General features: G+C 39.2%; 1 protein-coding gene across 2 annotated transcripts in view; it reads right to left on the bottom strand.

Moving 5' to 3' along the window:
• PIGB (phosphatidylinositol glycan anchor biosynthesis, class B) overlaps positions 1-18,234 on the bottom strand; it is a 38,115-nt gene extending 19,881 nt beyond the window's left edge. The window contains exons 1-6 of one of the 2 annotated variants that reach the window (XM_011986538.1): positions 17,748-18,234; positions 16,682-16,817; positions 15,722-15,812; positions 10,367-10,471; positions 7,387-7,517; positions 5,120-5,260 (exon numbers count right to left, since the gene is read on the bottom strand). In XM_011986538.1, coding sequence (XP_011841928.1) covers positions 5,120-5,260; positions 7,387-7,517; positions 10,367-10,471; positions 15,722-15,812; positions 16,682-16,817; positions 17,748-17,883 — 740 coding nt within the window. In that variant the 5' untranslated portion in view covers positions 17,884-18,234. Of the gene's footprint in view, positions 1-5,119; positions 5,261-7,386; positions 7,518-10,366; positions 10,472-15,721; positions 15,843-16,681; positions 16,818-17,747 lie in introns of both variants that reach the window. The other variant, XM_011986530.1, reaches the window with a different exon arrangement.
• Positions 18,235-21,248: the final 3,014 nt, after the last annotated feature.

Here is a 21,248-nt window from a genome sequence, read left to right as displayed (position 1 = left end):
CTAGTTTTTGTATTTTTAGTAGAGATGGGGTTTCGCCATGTTGGCCAGGCTGGTCTCGAACTCCTGACCTCAGGTGATCCGCCCACCTTGGCCTCTCAAAGTGCTGGGATTACAGGCGTGAGCCACTGCGCCTGGCCTACACTACTAGATGTTAAGACTTATTACAGGGCGGGCATGGTCGTAATGTACCTCAATTTGGGTTTATCTGATGTTTTCTCACGATTAGATTCAGGTTATGCATTTCGGCGGTTAACACCACCAAAGTGAAGGGATGTTTTTCTCAGTGCCTCAGATCAAGCATCTCACAATACTGATTTGTCCTATTACTAGCAATGTTAACTTCAGTCACCTAGTTAAGGTATGTCTCCCAAGTTTCTCTGCTATAAAATTATCATTTGTAATTAATAGGTCTCTTGTGGAAGATACTTTGGAACTGTGTAACTATTCTTCAAACTTTTACCCACTGGTTTAATATTCAAGTGCAATTAATATTTGTATATGGACCCTGTATCTAGTGAGCATGCTTCATTTGTTTACTTATCTAATAGTTTATCTTTAGAGTCTTTTGAATTTTCTACATACACAATCATGATACAAAGTCACAGAGTTTTATTTCCTCCCTTCTACCATTAACTCGCTTTTCTTGTTCTGTTGCACTAGGTAGGATGGATTCTGTTGAACAGGAGTGGAGATAATAACCATCGTTGTATCTTTCCCAATCTCAAGGGAAAGGCTTTCAATATGTTCACACTAAGCACGATTTTTCTGTAAAGTTTTTATACAAACTGTCGTATGAATCAGTCCCTTTCCACAGTTTGTTTTCTAAGGGTTGTCTTCCCCCTCCCTGACAATCATGACTAGGCCTTTAGTTTCATCATATGCTTTCTGTGTGTCTATTAAGAAAGCCGTATTATTTTTCTCCTTTATTCTCTTGATGTCATGAATCATACTGACTGATTTTCAAATATCAAATATTATATTCTTGGAACAAACCCAATCTTGGATGTCATGTATTCTTTTAAATATTGTATGGATTCAGTTTACTAATATTTCTCCAGGATTTTTGCATTCACAGTCATGAGAAATACTGGTTTATAATTGACCTTTCTTGTAATGTCCTCGTTAGATTTTGGTATCGAGAATATGCTATTGTCATGAAAAGAACTGGGAAATGTTTTTCTTTTTCCGTTCTGTGGAATAGTTCATGTGAACTGATGTTTCTTCTTTCTTAAATGTATGGAATAATTTGCCAGTGAAGCCATTTGAACCTGATGCATCTTTCTTTGAAGATCTTAATTACAAATTAAATTTCTTTAATTCATATAGTACTGTTCAGATTTTCTACTTCTCCTGTCAGTTTTGGTAAGCTGCATTTTTCTAGAAATGTGTTCATTTGTCAAGTTTATTAGCAAAAAGTTGTTTATAATATTGTCTTCTTCATTTTGGGAATGGCTGTAAGACCGATAGTCATTCCTGTCTTGTCAATTATTGGTGAGATAGTGTGGCAGCTGGAAGGCAATTGAAGTATTTTGGATTTTACAAAATGACAAAATGATATCCCAAATTCTCAAGGCCATGTAAAAAGTAAACAAAAATTGGTCCACATATATTATAATTTTTCCTAAGACGAATTCAATATTTTTCTCTATATTTAGAGACACTATTACTGTTCGGAGATGCAACTGACTATTTTTAAAGAGTGCTAAATATGTAAAAGGTTGTTATATCATTCAAGTCTGAAGCCAACTCTATGCATCAAAGGACTTGAATATAAGACTAATTAGGACTGTGATTGACATTTGTTCTATACTGCACAACTTCAGAATATTTTCACGTGCATTATCTCATTTGTTCTCTTCTATATTTCGCTTCAAAATAAACAAAGGAAGCATCTGATCTATGTGAAAAGGTTCCTTTAGGCTTTTTCAGCTTTAACCGAGCTCATTCTCCATGCATGCCAAATTCATATTCACCCTGATGTTACTTGAAACACCACCCACTTTATAAGGCTTCTACTAATATTCCCTCTGCAAGCAGAATTAGATTACTTTCTGTTCTTCTGCAGAATTTTGTTATGTCTAACTTAGAATACTTCATTTTTTATTTTTATTTCTATTTTGAGATGGAGCCTCGCTCTGTTGCACAGGCTGGAGTGCAGTGGTGCGTTCTCGGCTCATTGCAACCTCTACCTCTGGGGTTCAAGCATTCTCCTGCCTCAGCCTCCCAAGTAGCTGGGATTACAGGCACGCCCCACAATGCCCAGCTAATTTTTTTGCATTTTTAGTAGAGACGGGGTTTCGTCATATTGGCCATGCTGGTCTTGAACTCCTGACCTCAGGTGATGTGCCTGCTTCAGTCTCCCAAAGTGCTGGGATTACAGGCGTGAGCCACCATATCCGACCACTAGACCCCTTTAAATCACTGGGTAAGAATTATAATCCCTAACTGATGATGATTCAACCTACGATTTTTCAACTTTAAAATGGTACCCACACAGCCATTCTGTTTTTCACTTTCAGTATAGTATTCAATGAATTACATGAGATATTCAAATATTTTATTATGAAATAGGGTTTGTGTTAGATGATTTTGCCCAACTGTAGGCTAAGGTAAATGTTCTGAGCATGTTTATGATAGGCTAAGCTGTGATATTCAGTACGTTAGATGTGTTAAGTGCATTTTTAATATAGAATATTTTCTTTTTTATTTATCTTGTTTAGAGACAGGTTATCACTGTTTTTCCCAGGCTGGAGTGCAGTGGAATGATCATAGCTCACTGCAACCTTGAACTCCTGGGTTGAAGGGATCCTCCTGCCTCAGCCTCCCAAGTAGCTAGGACCACAGGCGTGCCTACTGCCACCTATACTTGGCCAATTTTTAAATTTTTTTTTGTTAAGACGGGGTCTCATTATGTTGCTCAGGCTGTTCTTGAACTCCTGGCCTCCCAAGGCACTGGGATTACAGGTGGGAGCCACTGTGCCTTGCCCGACTTATATTTTCAACCTGCAATGAGTTTATCAGGATGTAATCCCGAGTCAAGGAGCATCTGTATTGTTTTATCTTTTTCCCCCACAGACTTTGACTTTGAGAGCAGACACTGTATCTTACTCACCTCTGAATTATCAAACGCTGCATACAAAGTAGGTTAAATGCTTATTAAATGAGTAAGTTATTATCATGCTGCTGATGAGATTAAAAAGGCTTTCTATCTCCCTCAGTGTCAAATCCAGAATGAACTGAGCCCCTGCTATCTCTCTGACCTCATTATTCCATTCTCCCAAGCTCACTCTCTTTTAGCCACATCCGTCTCCTTGCTGTTCCCTGAACATGCCCAACATACTTAGTACTTGGCTGGTCCCTTTGCCTGGAATATTCTCTCATCAAGTAACTACATGGTTCACTCTCTCAACTCCTTTAAGTTTTGGCTCCAGTGTCACCTTACATGGTGGTCTTTCCCAACCACCCTGTTTAAAAATAACAGCTCCCCTGTCACCCCAAGCACTGGCATTCCATCCTCCTTATACCACAATTATTTTTCCCTGTATTGCCATCACTTGACAAATATATATTTATTCTTATCTTTTTAGCTGTCTGTCTCTCCCTACTAGAATGTAAACTTCATGAAGGCAGGTACTTTTTTTGGTTAAACTGATGCATCTCCTACATCTGGAACACTGCCTGGCACATAGTAGGATTAAATACTTCCTGAATGAATGAATACATTTAATGCAATATTATTAATACACCTGAGAAACGACAACAGTGGCAACTGAGACGCAAGATAATTTAGTCCTTTCAGATTGCTACCCGAAAAATACTTGTGACTAGTGAACACTAGTACAGTCATGCATTACTTAACAATGGGGATATATTGTGAGAACTGCATCATTAGGCAATTTCATCATTGTGCAAACATCATAGAGTGCACTTACACAAGCCTAGATGGTACAGCTTACAGACATCTAGGCTATATGGTATAGCCTATGGCTCCTAGGCTTCAAACCTACACAGCATGGTACTATACTGAATATATACTGAATATTGTAAGCAATCGTAACATAATGCTATGTATCTATGTATCTAACTATAGCTAAACAGGTTGGGCATGGTGGCCCATGCCTGTATTTCCAGCACTTTGGGAGGCCAAGGTGGGAGGATCACCTGAGGTCAGGAGTTTGAGAGTAGCTGGCCAACATGGTGAAACCCCAACTCTACTAAAAATAAAAAAATTAGCTGGGCGTGGTGGCAGGCGCCTGTAATCCCAGCTGTTTGGGAGGCTGAGGCAGGAGCATCACTTGAACCTGGGAGGCGGTTGAAGTGAGATTGCGCCATTGCACTCCAGCCTGGGTGACAGAGCGAGACTCGGTCTCAAATAAATAAATAAATATAAAATATATATAGCCAAACAGAGAAACTAAAGTACAGTAAAATACGGTAATTTAATCTTATGGGACCACTGTCATAAATGCAGTCCAGTGCTAACCAAAATGTCGTTATGCAGTGCATGATTGTATATTAAAAAGATCACTGTTGTAAGAGTCAGAATGCAGTCATCCCTTCAATAAATAATTATTTGGGGTAGTCTACTAGATACTTGGGATATGTCTGATCCTAGGAGCTCATAGTATAGTTAGAAGACCTGGGTTTCAATATCAGTATAGCAACCAGGCCAATGACTTTGACTAACACATTTTTAATTTCTCCCAGCCTCCTGTTTTCTCTACTACCAAATAAAAACATATATTGCCTAGATAGAAGTATTATGAAAATTATGAGTTAATACGTGAAAACACATTATGAATTATAAAGCCTTATACAAATGTAAAAGAATCAAGTATCTCTAAAATATATTTGAGAAATATTTAGTAAATAAAGCATCAGAAAGCGCTAAGTTAGAAGTAATTACAAAAGCACTCAGTTAAGCAAATTAAAATAGTTATAATCAGGATCATAAATATAAGAATATAATATATAAGTTTTGCAATATTCTATTTCCTTGGACTAAGAGTGCTCATTGACATTAGAAGATAAAATAATTAACTGAAAGATATAAAATCTTGTTCATAATCTGTGATTTATAGGCTACTAAAATTAATGGATGGATTATTGCCACACTTACCCTACAGGTAAAAAATGATGTAGAATAAGATCAAGCTTTCTTGGTTCTTGACAGAAATGTCTGAAGAGCAAAGGTGTCCAGGGAATGACAGCTGTGGGACGAATTATGAAGGCAAGTGCCACCAAGGATAAGTACTTGACACTGTAAGAGGAAAATGTGTGATAAGACAAGTGGGAAATTAACTTGAAGTTATCTATTATTTACACTGTGATTTGACATTTTCCTTTTGGTATGAATAGCTATATGAACTTTTTTTTTCTTTTTTTGAGACAGAGTCTTACTCTGTCACCCAGGCTGGAGTGCAGTGGCTCACTGCAACTTCTGCCTCCTGGGTGCAAGCGATTCTCCTGCCTCAGCACCCCAAGTAGCTGGGATTACAGGTGTGCGCCACCATGCCTGGCTAATTTTTTGTATTTTTAGTAGAGACGGGGTTTCACCATGTTGGCCAGGCTGGCCTCCAACTCCTGACCTCAGGTGATCCACCCGCCTCAGTCTCCTAAAGTGCTGGGATTACAGGCTAATCCCCATGCCCAGCTAATTTTTTGTATTTTTAGTAGAGATGGGGTTTTACCATGTTGGCCAGGCTGGTCTCAAACTCCTGACCTCAAGTGATCCACCTGTCTTGGCCTCCCAAAGTGTGGAGATTACAGGCGTGAGCCACCGTGCCCAGCCAATACTTGCATTTCTTAAAGGAGTGTGCAAAATGTCATTTTATTGTCAGGTCTGGAATAGTATCTGTTGTGCTTATACAAGGAAAAATGCTTATATAGCAGTCCTTTTGTATCACATGACCCTTGCACTTCCTGACTGAATTAGGGAACGGCACCTGGGCCCAAGTAGCCAATCTAAGGCTGGCCAGTGTGAAATAAAGTTATCTCCAGATACAGACAATGACATTTAATGGACCTAATTAGATTCTCTCAAATTGAATATGAGATACAGAGAAATTTGGGTAATTGCTAGCAAGAATAGAAGTGGACAGAGACTAGCTAAGTCCCTAAATGATGGAAGACTAAGGCAGGATTCATAGGCTATTTGGTATATAAAGGCACAACAAAACAGCCCATTCCCCAAAACTGCCTTGGATTCTGCATAACATTTCAATTCATTTGTGTGGCTGAGATATTCTACAGTTTTCTTCCAGTCCTGGCCACAAGGCTTGAGATGCCCATTTTCCCTTTTAGTCTTATAATAAAGTCCTCATCATATACATAACTTGAGTGAATGCTTTTTCTTGTAGTTAAGAGAGTCTAAGACAGAAATGATCTTATTTGATCTGATCCTCCTAACCTTTAACTTCCTATTCCTTTTGTGTAGGAAGAATGGATACTAGAATTTTAACTAGATCTCAAATTCTGTCTTTTTTCCTTTCAGTATATCCTAAATACTGTTACTACAAAAGTTTTTCAAAATCAGATTTGATTATGTCATGCTGCTCAAACGCCTCAAATGGCTCTCTATTACCTACAGAATAAAATCCAAATTCAAAGTCCCATTCCAGCCTCATCTCTTATTCTTCTCCTCTTACATGCATCCTACCGCACTCTACAACTACTCTGGATAATCTGCCCTGAATATACTGTAACTGTAACTGTAAATGAAGCCCACTGACAGTTATGTGCCTTCACTCACGTTCCCATTGCTTGGTATTTGTTTCCCCAGTTTAAAGGAAGCCAAATAAAGTCCAAGTATTTCCTATTTGCCCTTCCAAATCTCTTCTCCTCCAGCCTTTATCTAGTCTGCATGCAGGAAAGCTGACCTGAATGGACAGCATCAGTGGCTACCTTGCTTTCTGGTTTCTGACTGTTTTTGGCTGAGAGGCAGAAGAGTTGGGTCAGGATTATTTATTCCCCTGGCTGTCTCCTCATTATTGCTAAAGACTGGTTGTGCTTGTCCCCTGCTGGGGCCCTCTCTTATAATTATAGCTCTTTACAAATTCCAGTAAGCATTTCTTCTCCTTGCTCTTTGGGGCCTAGAGATACTACAGACTTCCTGCTATAACTAGGCTGGCGGTACGATGGTGTTTCCTTATTGGCTTTTCCTAAATATTGTCTACACCTTCGCAAATATTCCTATTGTTAAACTCTCCTTAATTATTCCGTTTGAGTATTATCTGTTCTCTGCTATAATGTATCAACTGAATATATTATTGTGGTTCTCATGACTCATGAAAATTAGGGGGTCTACTAGACATTACAATATGTTGATATTTAAGATTTTTCAAAAGTAGAGTTTTGTACATAATTATTAACAATAATTTTTCTTACCTGTTCATAGACTTTGAACCTTCCAAAGGATAGTAGAAAAGAGCAATTATAGTGAGAACAGTTTCCATGGTGTTTGTAAGGGTTCTGGTACAGCAATACCATGTGAACCAGGAGCACAACTGGCAAAAAAACTAAGAAAAAGTATAGAGCAAACATGTATGAAGTTGGAAATGGAAAACCTTAGTACATATTATCTTCTAAATAGCAAGCAAGTCTAAATATTGTGAAAAGGACATCAAAAGGTAGATGATATTAAAAGTAAGTAGGCATGCCCAAACATTGTTTTTAGAAACTTGTATCAAACACAGGTTTAAAATAATAGCAGATCTGTATTTGTTCATGTTAAGAAGTTTATACTTTCAGGTGCATTTTTATGGCACTACATTTGATTTAAAATCAATCCCACTTTCCATTAATGAAACACATAAAAAACAGATTCTTTTCTGGTAGAGTTTAAGAAGATTGAAATTCATAACTAGATTCTTCCAATCAATATTTCTCAAACTGTCTTATAGTACTGACACAAGTATTGTGACTTTTTAAATTGACCTTGTTTGGAATGTTGCACTTGTTTGGAATGTTTCCCTGTTTTGGAATGCTGATGAAAAATTAAGACAAAACAGGAAACAGGGAAAAAAAATCAGGAGACATTATTAAATTTTAATTTGGAAATTGACTAAATTAATGAATCAGTTTTTGGAAGAACATGCACACAGAGCACCATTAAGTCTACAAAACAAATGTGTTAAAAGAAACTTATTGAGGCAATTGTTAAGCATGTGGCACTAGCTTCCCATCTGGCCAAACATAGCCTTTAAAAAATGTTCCTAATTTTCATGAAAGTAAAAGTTTTTCCTAAACTAGAAGAACCTAGTGCTTTATCTTTTTCTTTCTTTTTTTTTTTCCCACGACGGAATCTTGCTCTGTCACCCAGGCTAGAGTGCAGTGGCATGATATCAGCTCACTGCAACCTCTGCCTCCCGGGTTCAAGCAATTCTGCCTCAGCCTCCCAAGCAGCTGGGATTACAGGTGTCCACCACCACCCCTGGGTAATTTTTGTATTTTTAGTAGAGACGGGGTTTCACTATGTTGGCCAGGCTGGTCTCGAACTCCTGACCTTGTGATCTGCCCACCTCGGCCTCCCAAAGTGCTGGGATTATAGGCGTCAGCCACCACGCCCGGCCCTAGTGCTATATCTTTGGGGGAAGGACTTCAAAGCCATCATGACTTTTGCCTACCATTTTATGTTGAGTCTTCAGCAATGCACATAAAATATAAGCACAAAATAATGAGGCTAACCATATCGCTGAATCAATTAGCAAGGACTTAGTTGCTAAACCAATCTTTCTTTTTAATGCAAAAGAATAGAATACCTGCAGAAATGTTCCCTTTCTAATTTATTAGTAAATTATATTTCAGAGATATGTTGCTAAATTGGTTACTTGGAATTTAGAATGTATTTTCCAATAGAAACAATATAAAAAAGGTAGTAAGACTTTCAAACAGGTTCATATAAGCTTATTAACTTTACAAAGAGCCAAGTGAATTAACAACAGTACTACAGAATCCAATCCCTCATCAGGATATTGTTTAAATGGGAAAAATCCATTCAAGATCTGAGTGGGAGATTTCAGGAATCTCTCTCTCCACCTTGAAATAAGTTAAATGACAAAAGATAGTCTTCTATACCATACTGTCTTCCTTACATGAGTCCAGTAATTGCACCAACCTAATATTGTTGTGGCACAAACCACAGTTACTTTTGCACCAACCTAATACTTCCAACATCTCATTCGGAAGTGAAAGAGTTTCAGTGCAAAAAGATTTCTTGGGCTGCACCTCAGACAGAGGCTGGCTAGAGGAACAGAACAAGGGTTGTAAATAGTTAAGATGCTTTGTGAAGTAGTTGGTAATTTAGAACTATCCTTACTCAATTCTATGGAAAGAGACTCAAGGATAGTTTTGAGGAGTGAAGGGGCTTCCAAAGGCTGTCTCCCAGGGTTTAGACTCTAAAAGGGTTTGAGGGCATCCCTGTCCAGGGCTTAATCAGAAGGAAAGCTATGGCAGGTGCCCCACTTGCATGTTACTGTTCTTAATTATGGACGTACCTCTATAAAGTTGTATGAATTACCTTCTAAAATTGTTCTGGGAATCAGTGTTTCCATGTGCTTTATACCTATAGGAATGAAATAACTGGCATACAGCTTCTAAAGTATTTAGGACTTACCACCCATCTTGCCACTTCCTGATTTTCTAGTTGCTTCATTAATGAGTAAAGTCTCACGTCTGCTACAGCAGACAGAAGTGCTTGGGCAAGTCTAGGAATCCAAATCTTCATCAGTTAAAAAGAAGAACAGGATGTTAAAAACATCTGTTGGTTCACACTGAATTATGATAAAAGTCAACAAGCTGATCCAACTATCTATGGGAAGCCATTATTAGTACAAAAATAGACAATATATTTTTCTATTCTTTTGCAAAACTACATCCCTTTTTCTATAAAAATTATATTCTCATTAAAATAATCAATGTAGTTTTAAGTTTTACCAGTCTCATTCTCTGTGTGTGTATATATGACATAGATACACATATATAGACACACATATATTATATATAAATATAAAATATATTATAAATATAACTATATTATATATAAATATAAAATATAAAATATTTACCAGTCTCATTCTCTGTATGTGTATATATGACATATATATACACATATATAGGGCTTCCAAAGGCTGTCTCCCAGGGTTTAGACTCTAAAAGGGTTTGAGGGCATCCCTGTCCAGGGCTTAATCAGAAGGAAAGCTATGGCAGGTGCCCCACTTGCATGTTACTGTTCTTAATTATGGACGTACCTCTATAAAGTTGTATGAATTACCTTCTAAAATTGTTCTGGGAATCAGTGTTTCCATGTGCTTTATACCTATAGGAATGAAATAACTGGCATACAGCTTCTAAAGTATTTAGGACTTACCACCCATCTTGCCACTTCCTGATTTTCTAGTTGCTTCATTAATGAGTAAAGTCTCACGTCTGCTACAGCAGACAGAAGTGCTTGGGCAAGTCTAGGAATCCAAATCTTCATCAGTTAAAAAGAAGAACAGGATGTTAAAAACATCTGTTGGTTCACACTGAATTATGATAAAAGTCAACAAGCTGATCCAACTATCTATGGGAAGCCATTATTAGTACAAAATAGACAATATATTTTTCTATTCTTTTGCAAAACTACATCCCTTTTTCTATAAAAATTATATTCTCATTAAAATAATCAATGTAGTTTTAAGTTTTACCAGTCTCATTCTCTGTGTGTGTATATATGACATAGATACACATATATAGACACACATATATTATACATATATTTTAAAATTATTTTTTATTACATTGATTGATTGATTGACAGGGTCTCACTCTGTCACCCAGGCTGCAGCCTTGAATCCTGGGGTGAAGCAATTTTCCTGCCTCAGTCTACTGAGCAGCTAGGACTTCAGACATGCACTGCCACACTCAGCTAATCTTGCCTCAAGTGATACTCCCACCTTGGCCTCCCAAAGTGTTGGGATTACAAGCGTGAGCCACTGTGCCTGGCCCTAATTTTAATGTAAATATTAATAGTTAGCCAATCATTTCACTGTGTTAAGTTTCTATTTTAAAAATATATTTATATTCATTAGCAACAACAGGTTTTTAAAAATTCAAGTATTTGCAGCACTGTGTACTATGTATCATGCTAAGTACTTTATATGTACCAACTCATTTAGTCCTAACAATCTTCTAAGTAAAGGACTGTTTTATAGATGGGGAAACTGAGGCACAGAGAGGTTAAGTAATTTTCACAAGGCTGCACAGCTAGTTAGTATGAAATCCAGCATTATAAACCCAGGTTGGCCTGACTTTAATTACTAAGTTACAGGGCTTCTCTGTCCTGCAATATAGATAATAACAAATTACATTTTTTTCTGTGGCCCAGGGTGGAATGCAGTGGTGTGATCTCCATTCACTGCAAGCTCCACCTCCCACCTCCTCTTGCCTCTGCCTCCAGAGTAGCTGGGACTATAGGCACATGCCCAGCTAATTTTTTGTATTTTAATAGAGACAAGGTTTCACCACGTTGTACAGGCTGGTCTCCTGACCTCGTGATCTGCCTGCCTCAGCCTCCCAAAGTGCTAGGATTACAGGCATGAGCCATTGCACCCAACCAACAAATTACCTTTTAAAAAAGCACAAATATTCTGCAATTATATGAACATGGTATTCAGATGACATTAAAGAGTAAATTTAAGTGTAAAATTGAAATAAAGAATAAATGTATTACAACTAAAGTTAGAAATGCTAATGCTATGCACTAGCATCTCTCAGAGTTCCAAAAAAAAAAGGTGTCATAGTTAACACTAACAAAATAACACGATGGTAGAGCACAATTTAATCTTGGTTTGTTCAAAAGATGTGTTTCTAAAAATTTGTATGTGAATTTGTATTTGTGTGTGTGTGTGTGTTTGTGTGTGTGTGTGTGTGAGACAGAGTCTCACTCTGTCACCCAGGCTGGAGTGCAATGGTGCAATCTTGGCTTATGGCAACCTCTACCTCCCGAGTTCAAGTGATTCTCTTGCCTCAGCCTCCCAAGTAGCTGGGATTACACGTGCCCGCCACCATGCCTGGATAATTTTTGTATTTTTAGTAGAGATGGGGTTTCACCATGTTGGCCAGCTAGTCTCGAACTCCTGACCTCAGGTGATCCACCCACCTCACCCTCCCAAAGTGCTGGAATTACAGGTGTGATCCACTGCGCCGGCTGTTAATTCATATTTTTGTTGAATCAAACTTCATTAACTCCACATTATAGGAGCTGCTTTACTTTGAGTTGTCAGTGGCTTTTAGCACTTTAGCTTTATGTTCTTTTTGTCCACAGTGTGTAAATAAATGCTAAAATTGGAAAGTTAAAGGTACACGGTACTTAGTTCCACATAAACTGTGCCCTGTAAAATACAGGAAAAGGCACTCATGTACATACCTTCTGTTTACTCTGCATAGGGAGCTATAAGCTTCATCCTTACTTCCCATGCCCCCTGAAAGCAGTTCATATGAAAAGTCAATTTGGCTACAAACTTAATATGAGCCAACAGTGTGAGGTAGCTATTAAACAGCTAAAAGAATTCCTGCGCTCTGAGAAATGTAAGTTAATGAACCCACCATATTCTGAACTAGTTACTCTGCCTTCAGTATTGTGTCAGTTTGGAGATCCACATTTTAAGATGAATATTAATAAATTACAAAGTATCTACAGGATACTATCTATGATTATGAGGTTAAGAGCTAGAGACTTTTACCCTGAATAAAGAGAAGTTTTTCTAGGGTGGTTAAGTAGAAGTAGAAATCTTGAATTTAAAACAAAGTAGACTTTAGCATAAAAATAAGCAGAGTTCTGAACTCCCAGTCATTAGCAGTCTCTCCAGATTTTGATACCATAATTTTCCATGTTACAGTAAGGACCTGCTAAAGAGTAAAATAAAGCAGTGGAGTGAGGTAAAGAGAAGAAACATGCCAGGCGTAACTTGAACACTAGGCCTATGTTGGCAGCTCCTCATTCCATACTTCTGTTCTTGAAGCTCCTGACTCCTCCCCTAAGCTACAGGAGCCAAATACCCTTGTGTTGTCTTCTGACTATTCAAAGACCTTACTGTTGGCCAAGCTTGATGGCTCATGCCTGTAATTCCAACACTTTGGAAGGCAGAGGCAGGCGGATCATTTGAGTCCAGCCTGGCCACAGTGAAACCCCACCTCTACTAAAAATATAAAAATTAACCAGGTGTGGTGGCAGGCACCTGTAATCCCAGCTACTCGGGAGGCTGAGGCAGGAGAATCACTTGAAGCCAGGAGGTGGCGGTTACAGTGAGCCAAGATCGTGCCACTGCACTCCAGCCTGGGCGACAGTATGAGACTCCATCTCAAAAAACCCAAAAACCAACGAACCTTACTGTGGTTCCCCATTCAGGTTTCCCCTCCTCTTCCTCTTTCCTTTCACATGTTCTAAGCCATCACAGGCCAAAAGACATATAACATGAGCCACATGTGTAATTTTAAATTCTATAGCTGGCAAATTAAAAAGCAAAAACAGAAATGACCCCAAAACCCAAAACAGGTAAAATTAATTTCATCTTGTCTAACCCAGTGTATCTAAGGCATTATCATTTGAACATTTAATCAATTAAAAAATTATAAAAATATTATTTTTTGTACTAGGCCTTTGACATTCAGTACATATTTTACATTTCTAGCACTTCTCAAATTGGACTAGCCACATTTGAAGTCTTCAACAGCCACATAAAACTACTGGCTACCATGGTGGACAGTGCAGCTCTAAGCCATGTCTCCTTTAAAAAATTTTTTTTGTAGAAACAGAGTTTTGCTATGTTGCCCAGGCTGGTCTCAAACTCCTGGCCTCAAGCAATCCTCCCACCTCAGCCTCCCAAAGTGCTGAGATTACAAGTGTGAGCCACCATGCCCAGCTGTGCATAAGCCTTATGCAGTCTGTAGAGGAGCTATCTGGGAAAAGCACTGGGCTGTGAGTAATAGACCTAGGATTTAGCTCTAGTTCTGCTTTTAACACGCTGTGACCTTGGTCTATTTACTTTACTTCTCTGACCTCTTCCAGCTTCAAAATTATGTATATAATTTGCTTAAAATAATAATGACTGATCCTATCCTAACGAATCTCTTTGCATGGTCAAGTTCTAGATATGACAATGAGTTCCTTTTAGAGGGGCTGGAGCGGGACAGGGGAGGCTTCCTTTACACCACAAAATGACCTGGTGGGTCAGCTACAGATGGAGTGCAGTGGATAGGTCTTGGAGGAGCAGGGAATTTTTCTATCTTGAAGACTTCATTCGTAATCTGACCTACTTCCTGGGATATAAAATGTCATTGATGAGATTATGTATATTTTCTTGTGATTCCAGACTTTATGGAAACCTTGCATAATCTATAAACTAGCAGATAACTGTAAGAGGAGAAAAGTCAGGCCACAGCTCCTAAATTCTACCTGTGTTAATGGAAGAAACTCTGCTACCACTCTGAATTCTCCTTCCCTATCATCTTCCCATTTGAAGTATCAGTTTCAGTGGTTTAATTTCCCTAATTTCTCAATAATGGGGAAGCAAGTATTGCAACTGGGAGAGTACAACCCTACCTTAAAACAAATACCCCAGAACCTGTGTCTTTCTAAGCTACACAAAACACCTCAGGATTTGGACTGCCTTTGGAATGCTGAGCCATTAACCCCCACTGACAGAAATCGGGGAGACCCCAAACTCGGAGTCTCATCTGATGATAGCTTAAAAGATCATGGGAGTGAGGCTACAGAAACTTTCACACCATTAGTCCTGCCCTTGTACCATCTCCTGGCAACTGACCCCAGCAATTGATAACCTAGGAATTACAATCCTACTTACTGTTGATCCTAGTTACTATATAGCACAATGATTATGCATATCACTAAATTTTTGTCAAATTAAATTTTTTAAAGTTTTAATTTCAACACTAAATCCTGAGTGGGTTTGTATGTATACAGACTTCATAAAATCATATAACGTGGTCTTCTACTTACAAGGTAAAAAACACAAAATACAACGCTGCCCTCCAGTGATACTTTTTTTGGGGGGGGGTAGGGTGGGGATGGAGTTTCGCTCTTGTTGCCCAGGCTGGAGTGCAATGGTGCAATCTCGGCTCACCGCAACCTCTGCCTCCCAGGTTCAAGCGATTCTCCTGCCTCAGCCTCAGGAGTAGCTGGGATTACAGGCATGTGTGCCACCACGCCCAGTTCATTTTGTATTTTTAGTAGAGAAGGGGTTTCTGTGTGTTGGTCAGGCTGGTCTCCAACTCCCAACCTCAGGTGATCTGCCCACGTTGGCCTCCTAAAGTGCTGGGATTACAGGCGTGAGCCAACACACGGGCAGATCACACCATTGCACTCCAGCCTGGGCAACAAGAACGAAATTCCATCCCCCCTCAAAAAAAGAAAGTAGTATACTTCTAATGTCCAAATAATACATAACATAGTCATTTTGAAAATCTGCACATCATAACAGGATTCCTCGCATCAGGACATTTTCATGCTGTCTTGTATTGCAGCACAAACTAAAGAGTTACACATCACAGTATGTCTGTAGTATCATGGGCTTCCCAGATATGGCTGGACTTTAGCAACAGTAGCCTTTTAAAAACAAATTCCATGGCCCCAATATCATTTAGTTAATATATATTAAGCTTTGAAAAAGGTAGAATAAATCTACTTTTAATAAGTATTTTGGTTACTTTTATTTGAACTTACCAGTAACTGAACACTATCTTTCCCTAAAAGATGAAGAATCTTGTAAATGCTTGCAAAGATTAAGGGATAAGTGTAACTCCTCAATCTCTCTGTCCATTCCCAAGTCAAATAACCATAATTAGTAACATTAAGGAGTAAATGTCAAATAATATTGAAACCTGTTTCCTTTTTTTTTTTTTTTTTAAGATGGGGTCTCACTGTCTTGCCCAGGCTGATCTCAAACTTGGGCTCAAGTGGTCCTCCTGCCTCTACGTGCACCCCACTTCACTTGGCAAATCTATTTTCATTTCCATTTGTAAACCAGTATTTTATTTTGTGGCAGTCTTAAAACAGCATTTTATACCGGATATTTGCATTAAAAATTCAATTGGCCAACTAAACTCTTAACTTCTTCAAGGCAGTAATGTGTTTTTTACTTTCTCTGTATCCTCCAAGTGCTAAGCACTGTGGGAATGTATGCTAACGGCTGTGTCAAGTATATTAACATAAAGGAAAGATACAGGAGAAATATTAGTATAAAATAATGGCGTACTTTGATGAGTTAAAATTACTTGGGGAAAATACAGAAAACTGAAAATATGTATAGTAGTCCCCCCTTATCTGTGGTTTCACTTTCCATGGTTTCAGTTGCCCATAGTCAACCCCTGTCAGAAAATATGAAGATATTTTGAGAGAGAGACCATGTTCACATAACTTTTATTATAGTATTGTGTTAAACTTATTATATTTTAATACTGTTAATCTCTTACTGTACCTAATTTATATAAACTTTATAAGTGTGTGTATTTTTTTTTACATACATAAAAACAATATATACAGAGTTTGGTACTGTCTATAGTTTCAGGCATCCACTAGGGATCTTGGAAACTATCTCCTGAAGACAAGAGAGCAGGGGGGACTACTCTAAAAGAAACTGAACACAATTTCCAAGATGAATACACAAGAAACCACAAAGGATATTTGAAAACCATGTGATGTGCAACTTCAAGAGACTGCCAGTATTCATCTGGAACAAAGCTTGTTTGTACCAAAAAGCAGTTTAATATTCGTAAAGCTATGGTGAACAAGACCAGATGAATATTCTCTCCAAGAAGATCTGAAAAACAGAACAAAACAGGTAATAGTGGCACAAAAGTTAGGCAGTTACACTTGCAGAACGTAAAATCTGCTGCTCTGGTTGGCCCCTTGTAAGGCACAGTAGCGACCTCTGGCCCCTCCACACCATTCTCAAAGCCAACCTAGGGAAGGTTATACAAGGACCACAGCCTCATCACTGGGTGACTGTCCCTCTTTTAGCTTAGCCAACTTTTCTTGCAACTTACTGTATAAAGATAATATTAAAATATTAAAATAATATAAATATTTAAAATATTAAAATATTAAAAATTAAATAATATAATATTAAATATTAAAATATTAATTAAAATATTAAAGAGTGGGTTAACTAAGGCCTTAGGCTAATTAGGCCATACTACGTGTGTATCTAATGAAAAAAACAGCTAATAAATTACTAATTTGGGAAGCAACCCTTTGTATATGTGCAATATAAAATGGTCCTCTGTACATTTTAAAATACATTGATGCTTATTATTATATATGCCGGGCACTGTGTTAATTTCTTTACATGCATCTCACTTAATCCTCCACACAGTGCTATGGGATAGGTATTATTAGCCCCATTTTACAGACGAGCAAATTGAGGCCCAGAAATTAAACTGCCTTGTCCAAATAAAGCTGTAAATGACTTATCAGGATTCAAACCCGGATCTGTCTGCTGTCTCCAAAGTCCTGCTCTTGACCACAAATGGACAGTCTGTCGGCCAAATACAGAGTCTTCTTTTAAAATTTGAATTTAGTTGCCAACATTTGGAAATCAGAATTTATATTAAAATCTGTGTTTCCAGCATTTCAAAACTCGTTAAGATCTGGCAACACAGAGCTCAACGGGCAACTGGCTGGTAGTGAAATATACGGGGGCTCCTTTCAGATGGGGCAGGAGCTCTCCAGACAGCACCCCCTCACTCACCGCCGCGGCGCCTGGCGTTCTTTTCCTGGGTGCTGAAGTACAAGGTAGACTTTCTCTTTCGCAGCTTTATCTTCTCGTGGGAGCGGTTCTGGAGACCACGCAAAGTGAGGCTGGCATCTTCGCGTCCCCGCTCCATTCCGCACTTGCTTAGAAGGCCTCCTCATCCCCGGCCGCCACCTTCCTGAGGCGGAAGAAAGCTGCAGGAGCGTGCTGCTCGTCCATCCACTAAGTTTGGCTTTTGCGAGCAGCCGTCGCTCGCAAGCCCGGAAGTAACCGGGAACTGGCAACTTTGTCTCTACCACCCCAAGAGGTGGCTTGCGGGCGGTTTTCTTTCGCTGTTTCCGAACCGAGGTATATTACTATTCGCCTTTGGCTTGGCGGTCTCTGTGCTCGGGGGTCCGAAAACTGCCAGAAGGAGCCCGGTCTCATCTCTGGAGGGGAGCAGGCGGTAGCGAGTTTAGCGACGTGGAGCAGGCGCAGAACAGTCGGAGGTGCCTGAGTGGTTATTAAAAATGATAATGATAGGCCGGGCATGGTGGCTCACGCCTGTAATCCCAGCACTTTGGGAGGCCGAGGCGGGCGGATCACGGGGTCAGGAGATCGAGACCATCCTGGCTGGAAAAAAAAAAAAAAAAAGTAATGATAATCGTAAACGTCAGTGTTGGTGTAACATTTTAAGTTCGTTGCTCTCAGAAAAAATGCCCGTTGAACGAGGTGGACAGGGTAGGGATGATTTAGCTTCTTGTATAAATGTGGAAACATGCTCAGTGGTTCCTGTGTTTTTGTTTTTGTTGTTGTTGTTACTTTCTTTTTGTTTTTTGTCCTCTAGTTAAAAGTAAAACCAGGCCGGGTGCGGTGGCTCTCGCCTGTATTCCCAGCACTTTGGGAGGCCAAGGTGGGCGGATCACGAGGTCAGGAGATGGAGACCATCCTGGCTAACACAGTGAAACCCTGTCTCTACTAAAAATACAAAAAATTGGCCGGGCGTGGTGGCGGGCGTCTGTAGTCCCAGCTACTTGGGAGGCTGAGGCAGGAGAATGGCGTGAACCCGGGAGGTGGAGCTTGCAGTGAGCCGAGATCGCGCCACTGTACTACAGCCTGGGCGACAGAGCAAGACTCCCTCTCTCTCTCTCTCTCTCTATATATATATGTGTGTGTATATATGTATATATATGCGTTTAAAACCATTGAGAACATTATGTAATAGAAGAGGTTTTGGCTTTGTCTTATACCCTTCCCTAATTCATTTCCTGTACTCCTTATGTATTTATATTCTTGTTTCAATTAGTAACATAAAAATATTGTTCACTCCAGTGCAAAGTAGTGACGTAAAATCTTTTAAAAGGACATTGTGCTAAGTGATGGCTTTGCTTTCCATTTTTGTACACAGATTTGAAGAGATTTCTTGGATGTGGAGTGTGGCTTCCGAAACCACCTTTTCCTTGTGCTGTATTTGTTGCAACAATGTTTAGGAGATTGACACTTTCACACCTGCTTTTTACCACTATCCTTGGAATTGCTGGAGGAGTATATATTTTTCAACCAGTATTTGAAGAGTATACCAAAGATCAGAAGGAATTAAAGGTGCAGTTGGTACAAGAATCAGAAGAGAAGAAAAGTTAATACTACATTGAGTTAGGCCAGGCGCGGTGGCTCACTCCTGTAATCCCAGCACTTTGGGAGGCCGAGGCGGGTGGATCACGAGGTCGGGAGTTCGAGACCTGCCTGACCAACATGGTGAAACCCTGTCTCTACTAAAAATATGAAAATCAGCCGGGCTTGGTGGTGTGCACATGTAATCCCAGCTGCTCGGGCGGCTGAGGCAGGAGAATTACTTGAACCTGGGAGACGGAGGTGGTACTGAGTTGAGATCACGCTGCTGCACTCCAGCCTGGGCGACCGAGCGAGACTCCGTCTCAACAAAAAGAAAACAAATACTTCATGAAGTTGAACCGTAATAATTGCTTAAAGTTCCATTGTAATTATTTTAACTTTAATCTAGCAAAAACATAGTTGTATTTAAAAATAAATCATGGATAATGATTTTTTAACCTAACACTTAACGTTTACTGTATTTTTGTCATTTTATGTCTTTTTACCAGGACAGAAAAGTAATTTCCTTTTAAACAAAAGTGAATGTTTTAGAAATATTTTCTACTTGAGGTTTGTTTTTCTAGGAATTTAGCATATGTAATATCATGGGGTGCCAGCCTCAGTGTGTATAAAATAATTGGGGAGGGTGTTTACAATAGTATTTGTAGATATGTGAACCAAGTTAAACTACCTCAGACAGAAAGCCCTGCAGTTACCCTGCAATTAGATTGGTTTGATATATTTTGGCAGTCATTGAATCCCAGCTGTTTTTCATCTCAGGCAGTGTGGAGGAGTAGTTGAGAATTGGGATGGCTCAGATCAAATTGGGGTTTTAGAGACGGTAGATGCTGTTTGAGAGGATGGCAGGTGTGACACAGATGTTTGTTTAATCCACTAAGCAAATTTGCATTAATAATGGTGTTAAGGGAATAATGTTATGAAGCTATTATTCATATAGTTAAAAAGTTTTTTGAAGTTGCTAAGAATTGGTATTACTTTTTACCCTAATCTTAAGTTTGTATTTTCTTTTTTTTTTTTTTTAATTTAAGTTCTGGGATACATGTGCTGAACGTACAGGTTTGTTACATAGATATACATGTGCCATGGTGGTTTGCTGCACCTGTCAACCTGTCATCTAGGTTTTAAGCCCCACATGCATTAGGTATTTGTTCTAATGCTCTCCCTCCTCTTGTCCCCCACCCCCAGACAGGCCCCCGTGTGTGATGTTCCCCTCCCTGTGTCCATGTGTTCTTGTTGTTCAACTTCTACTTATGAGTGAGAACATGTGATGTTTGGTTTTCTGTTCCTGTGTTAGTTTGACGAGAATGATGGCTTTCAGCTTCATCCATGTCCCTACAAAACACATAAACTCATTTTGTTTTTTTTTTTGGAGATGGAGTCTGACTCTGTTGCCCAGGCTGGAGTGCAATGGTGCGATCTTGGCTCATTGCAACCTCCACCTCCCAGGTTCAAGCAATTCTACTGCCTCAGCCTCCTGAGTAGCTGAGACTATGGGAGTGCACCACCACGCCCAGCTAATTTTTGTATTTTTAGTAGAGACAGGGTTTTGCCATTTTGGCCAGGATGGTTTCGATCTCTTGACCTCGTGATCTGCCCGCCTCGGCCTTCTAAAGTGCTGGAATTACAGGCATGAGCCACTGCACCCAGCTGAACTCATTTTTTATGACTGCATAGTATTCCGTGGTATATATGTCTCATATTTTCTTTATCCAGTCTATCACTGATGTACATTTGGGTTGGTTCCAAGTCTTTGCTATTTTGAACAGTGCTGCAATAAACATACGTGTGCATGTGTCTTTATAGTAGTTTGACTTGTAATCCTTTTGGTATATACCCAGTAATGGGATGGCTGGGTCAAATGGTATTTCTAGTTCTAGATCTTTGAGG

The sequence above is a fragment of the Mandrillus leucophaeus genome, unplaced genomic scaffold (genome assembly GCF_000951045.1).
Source record: "Mandrillus leucophaeus isolate KB7577 unplaced genomic scaffold, Mleu.le_1.0 Scaffold108, whole genome shotgun sequence".
NCBI classification, from domain to species: domain Eukaryota; kingdom Metazoa; phylum Chordata; class Mammalia; order Primates; family Cercopithecidae; genus Mandrillus; species Mandrillus leucophaeus.
The sequence above is the reverse complement of the archived record's forward strand: the minus strand, read 5'-3'. Positions and strand labels throughout refer to the sequence as shown.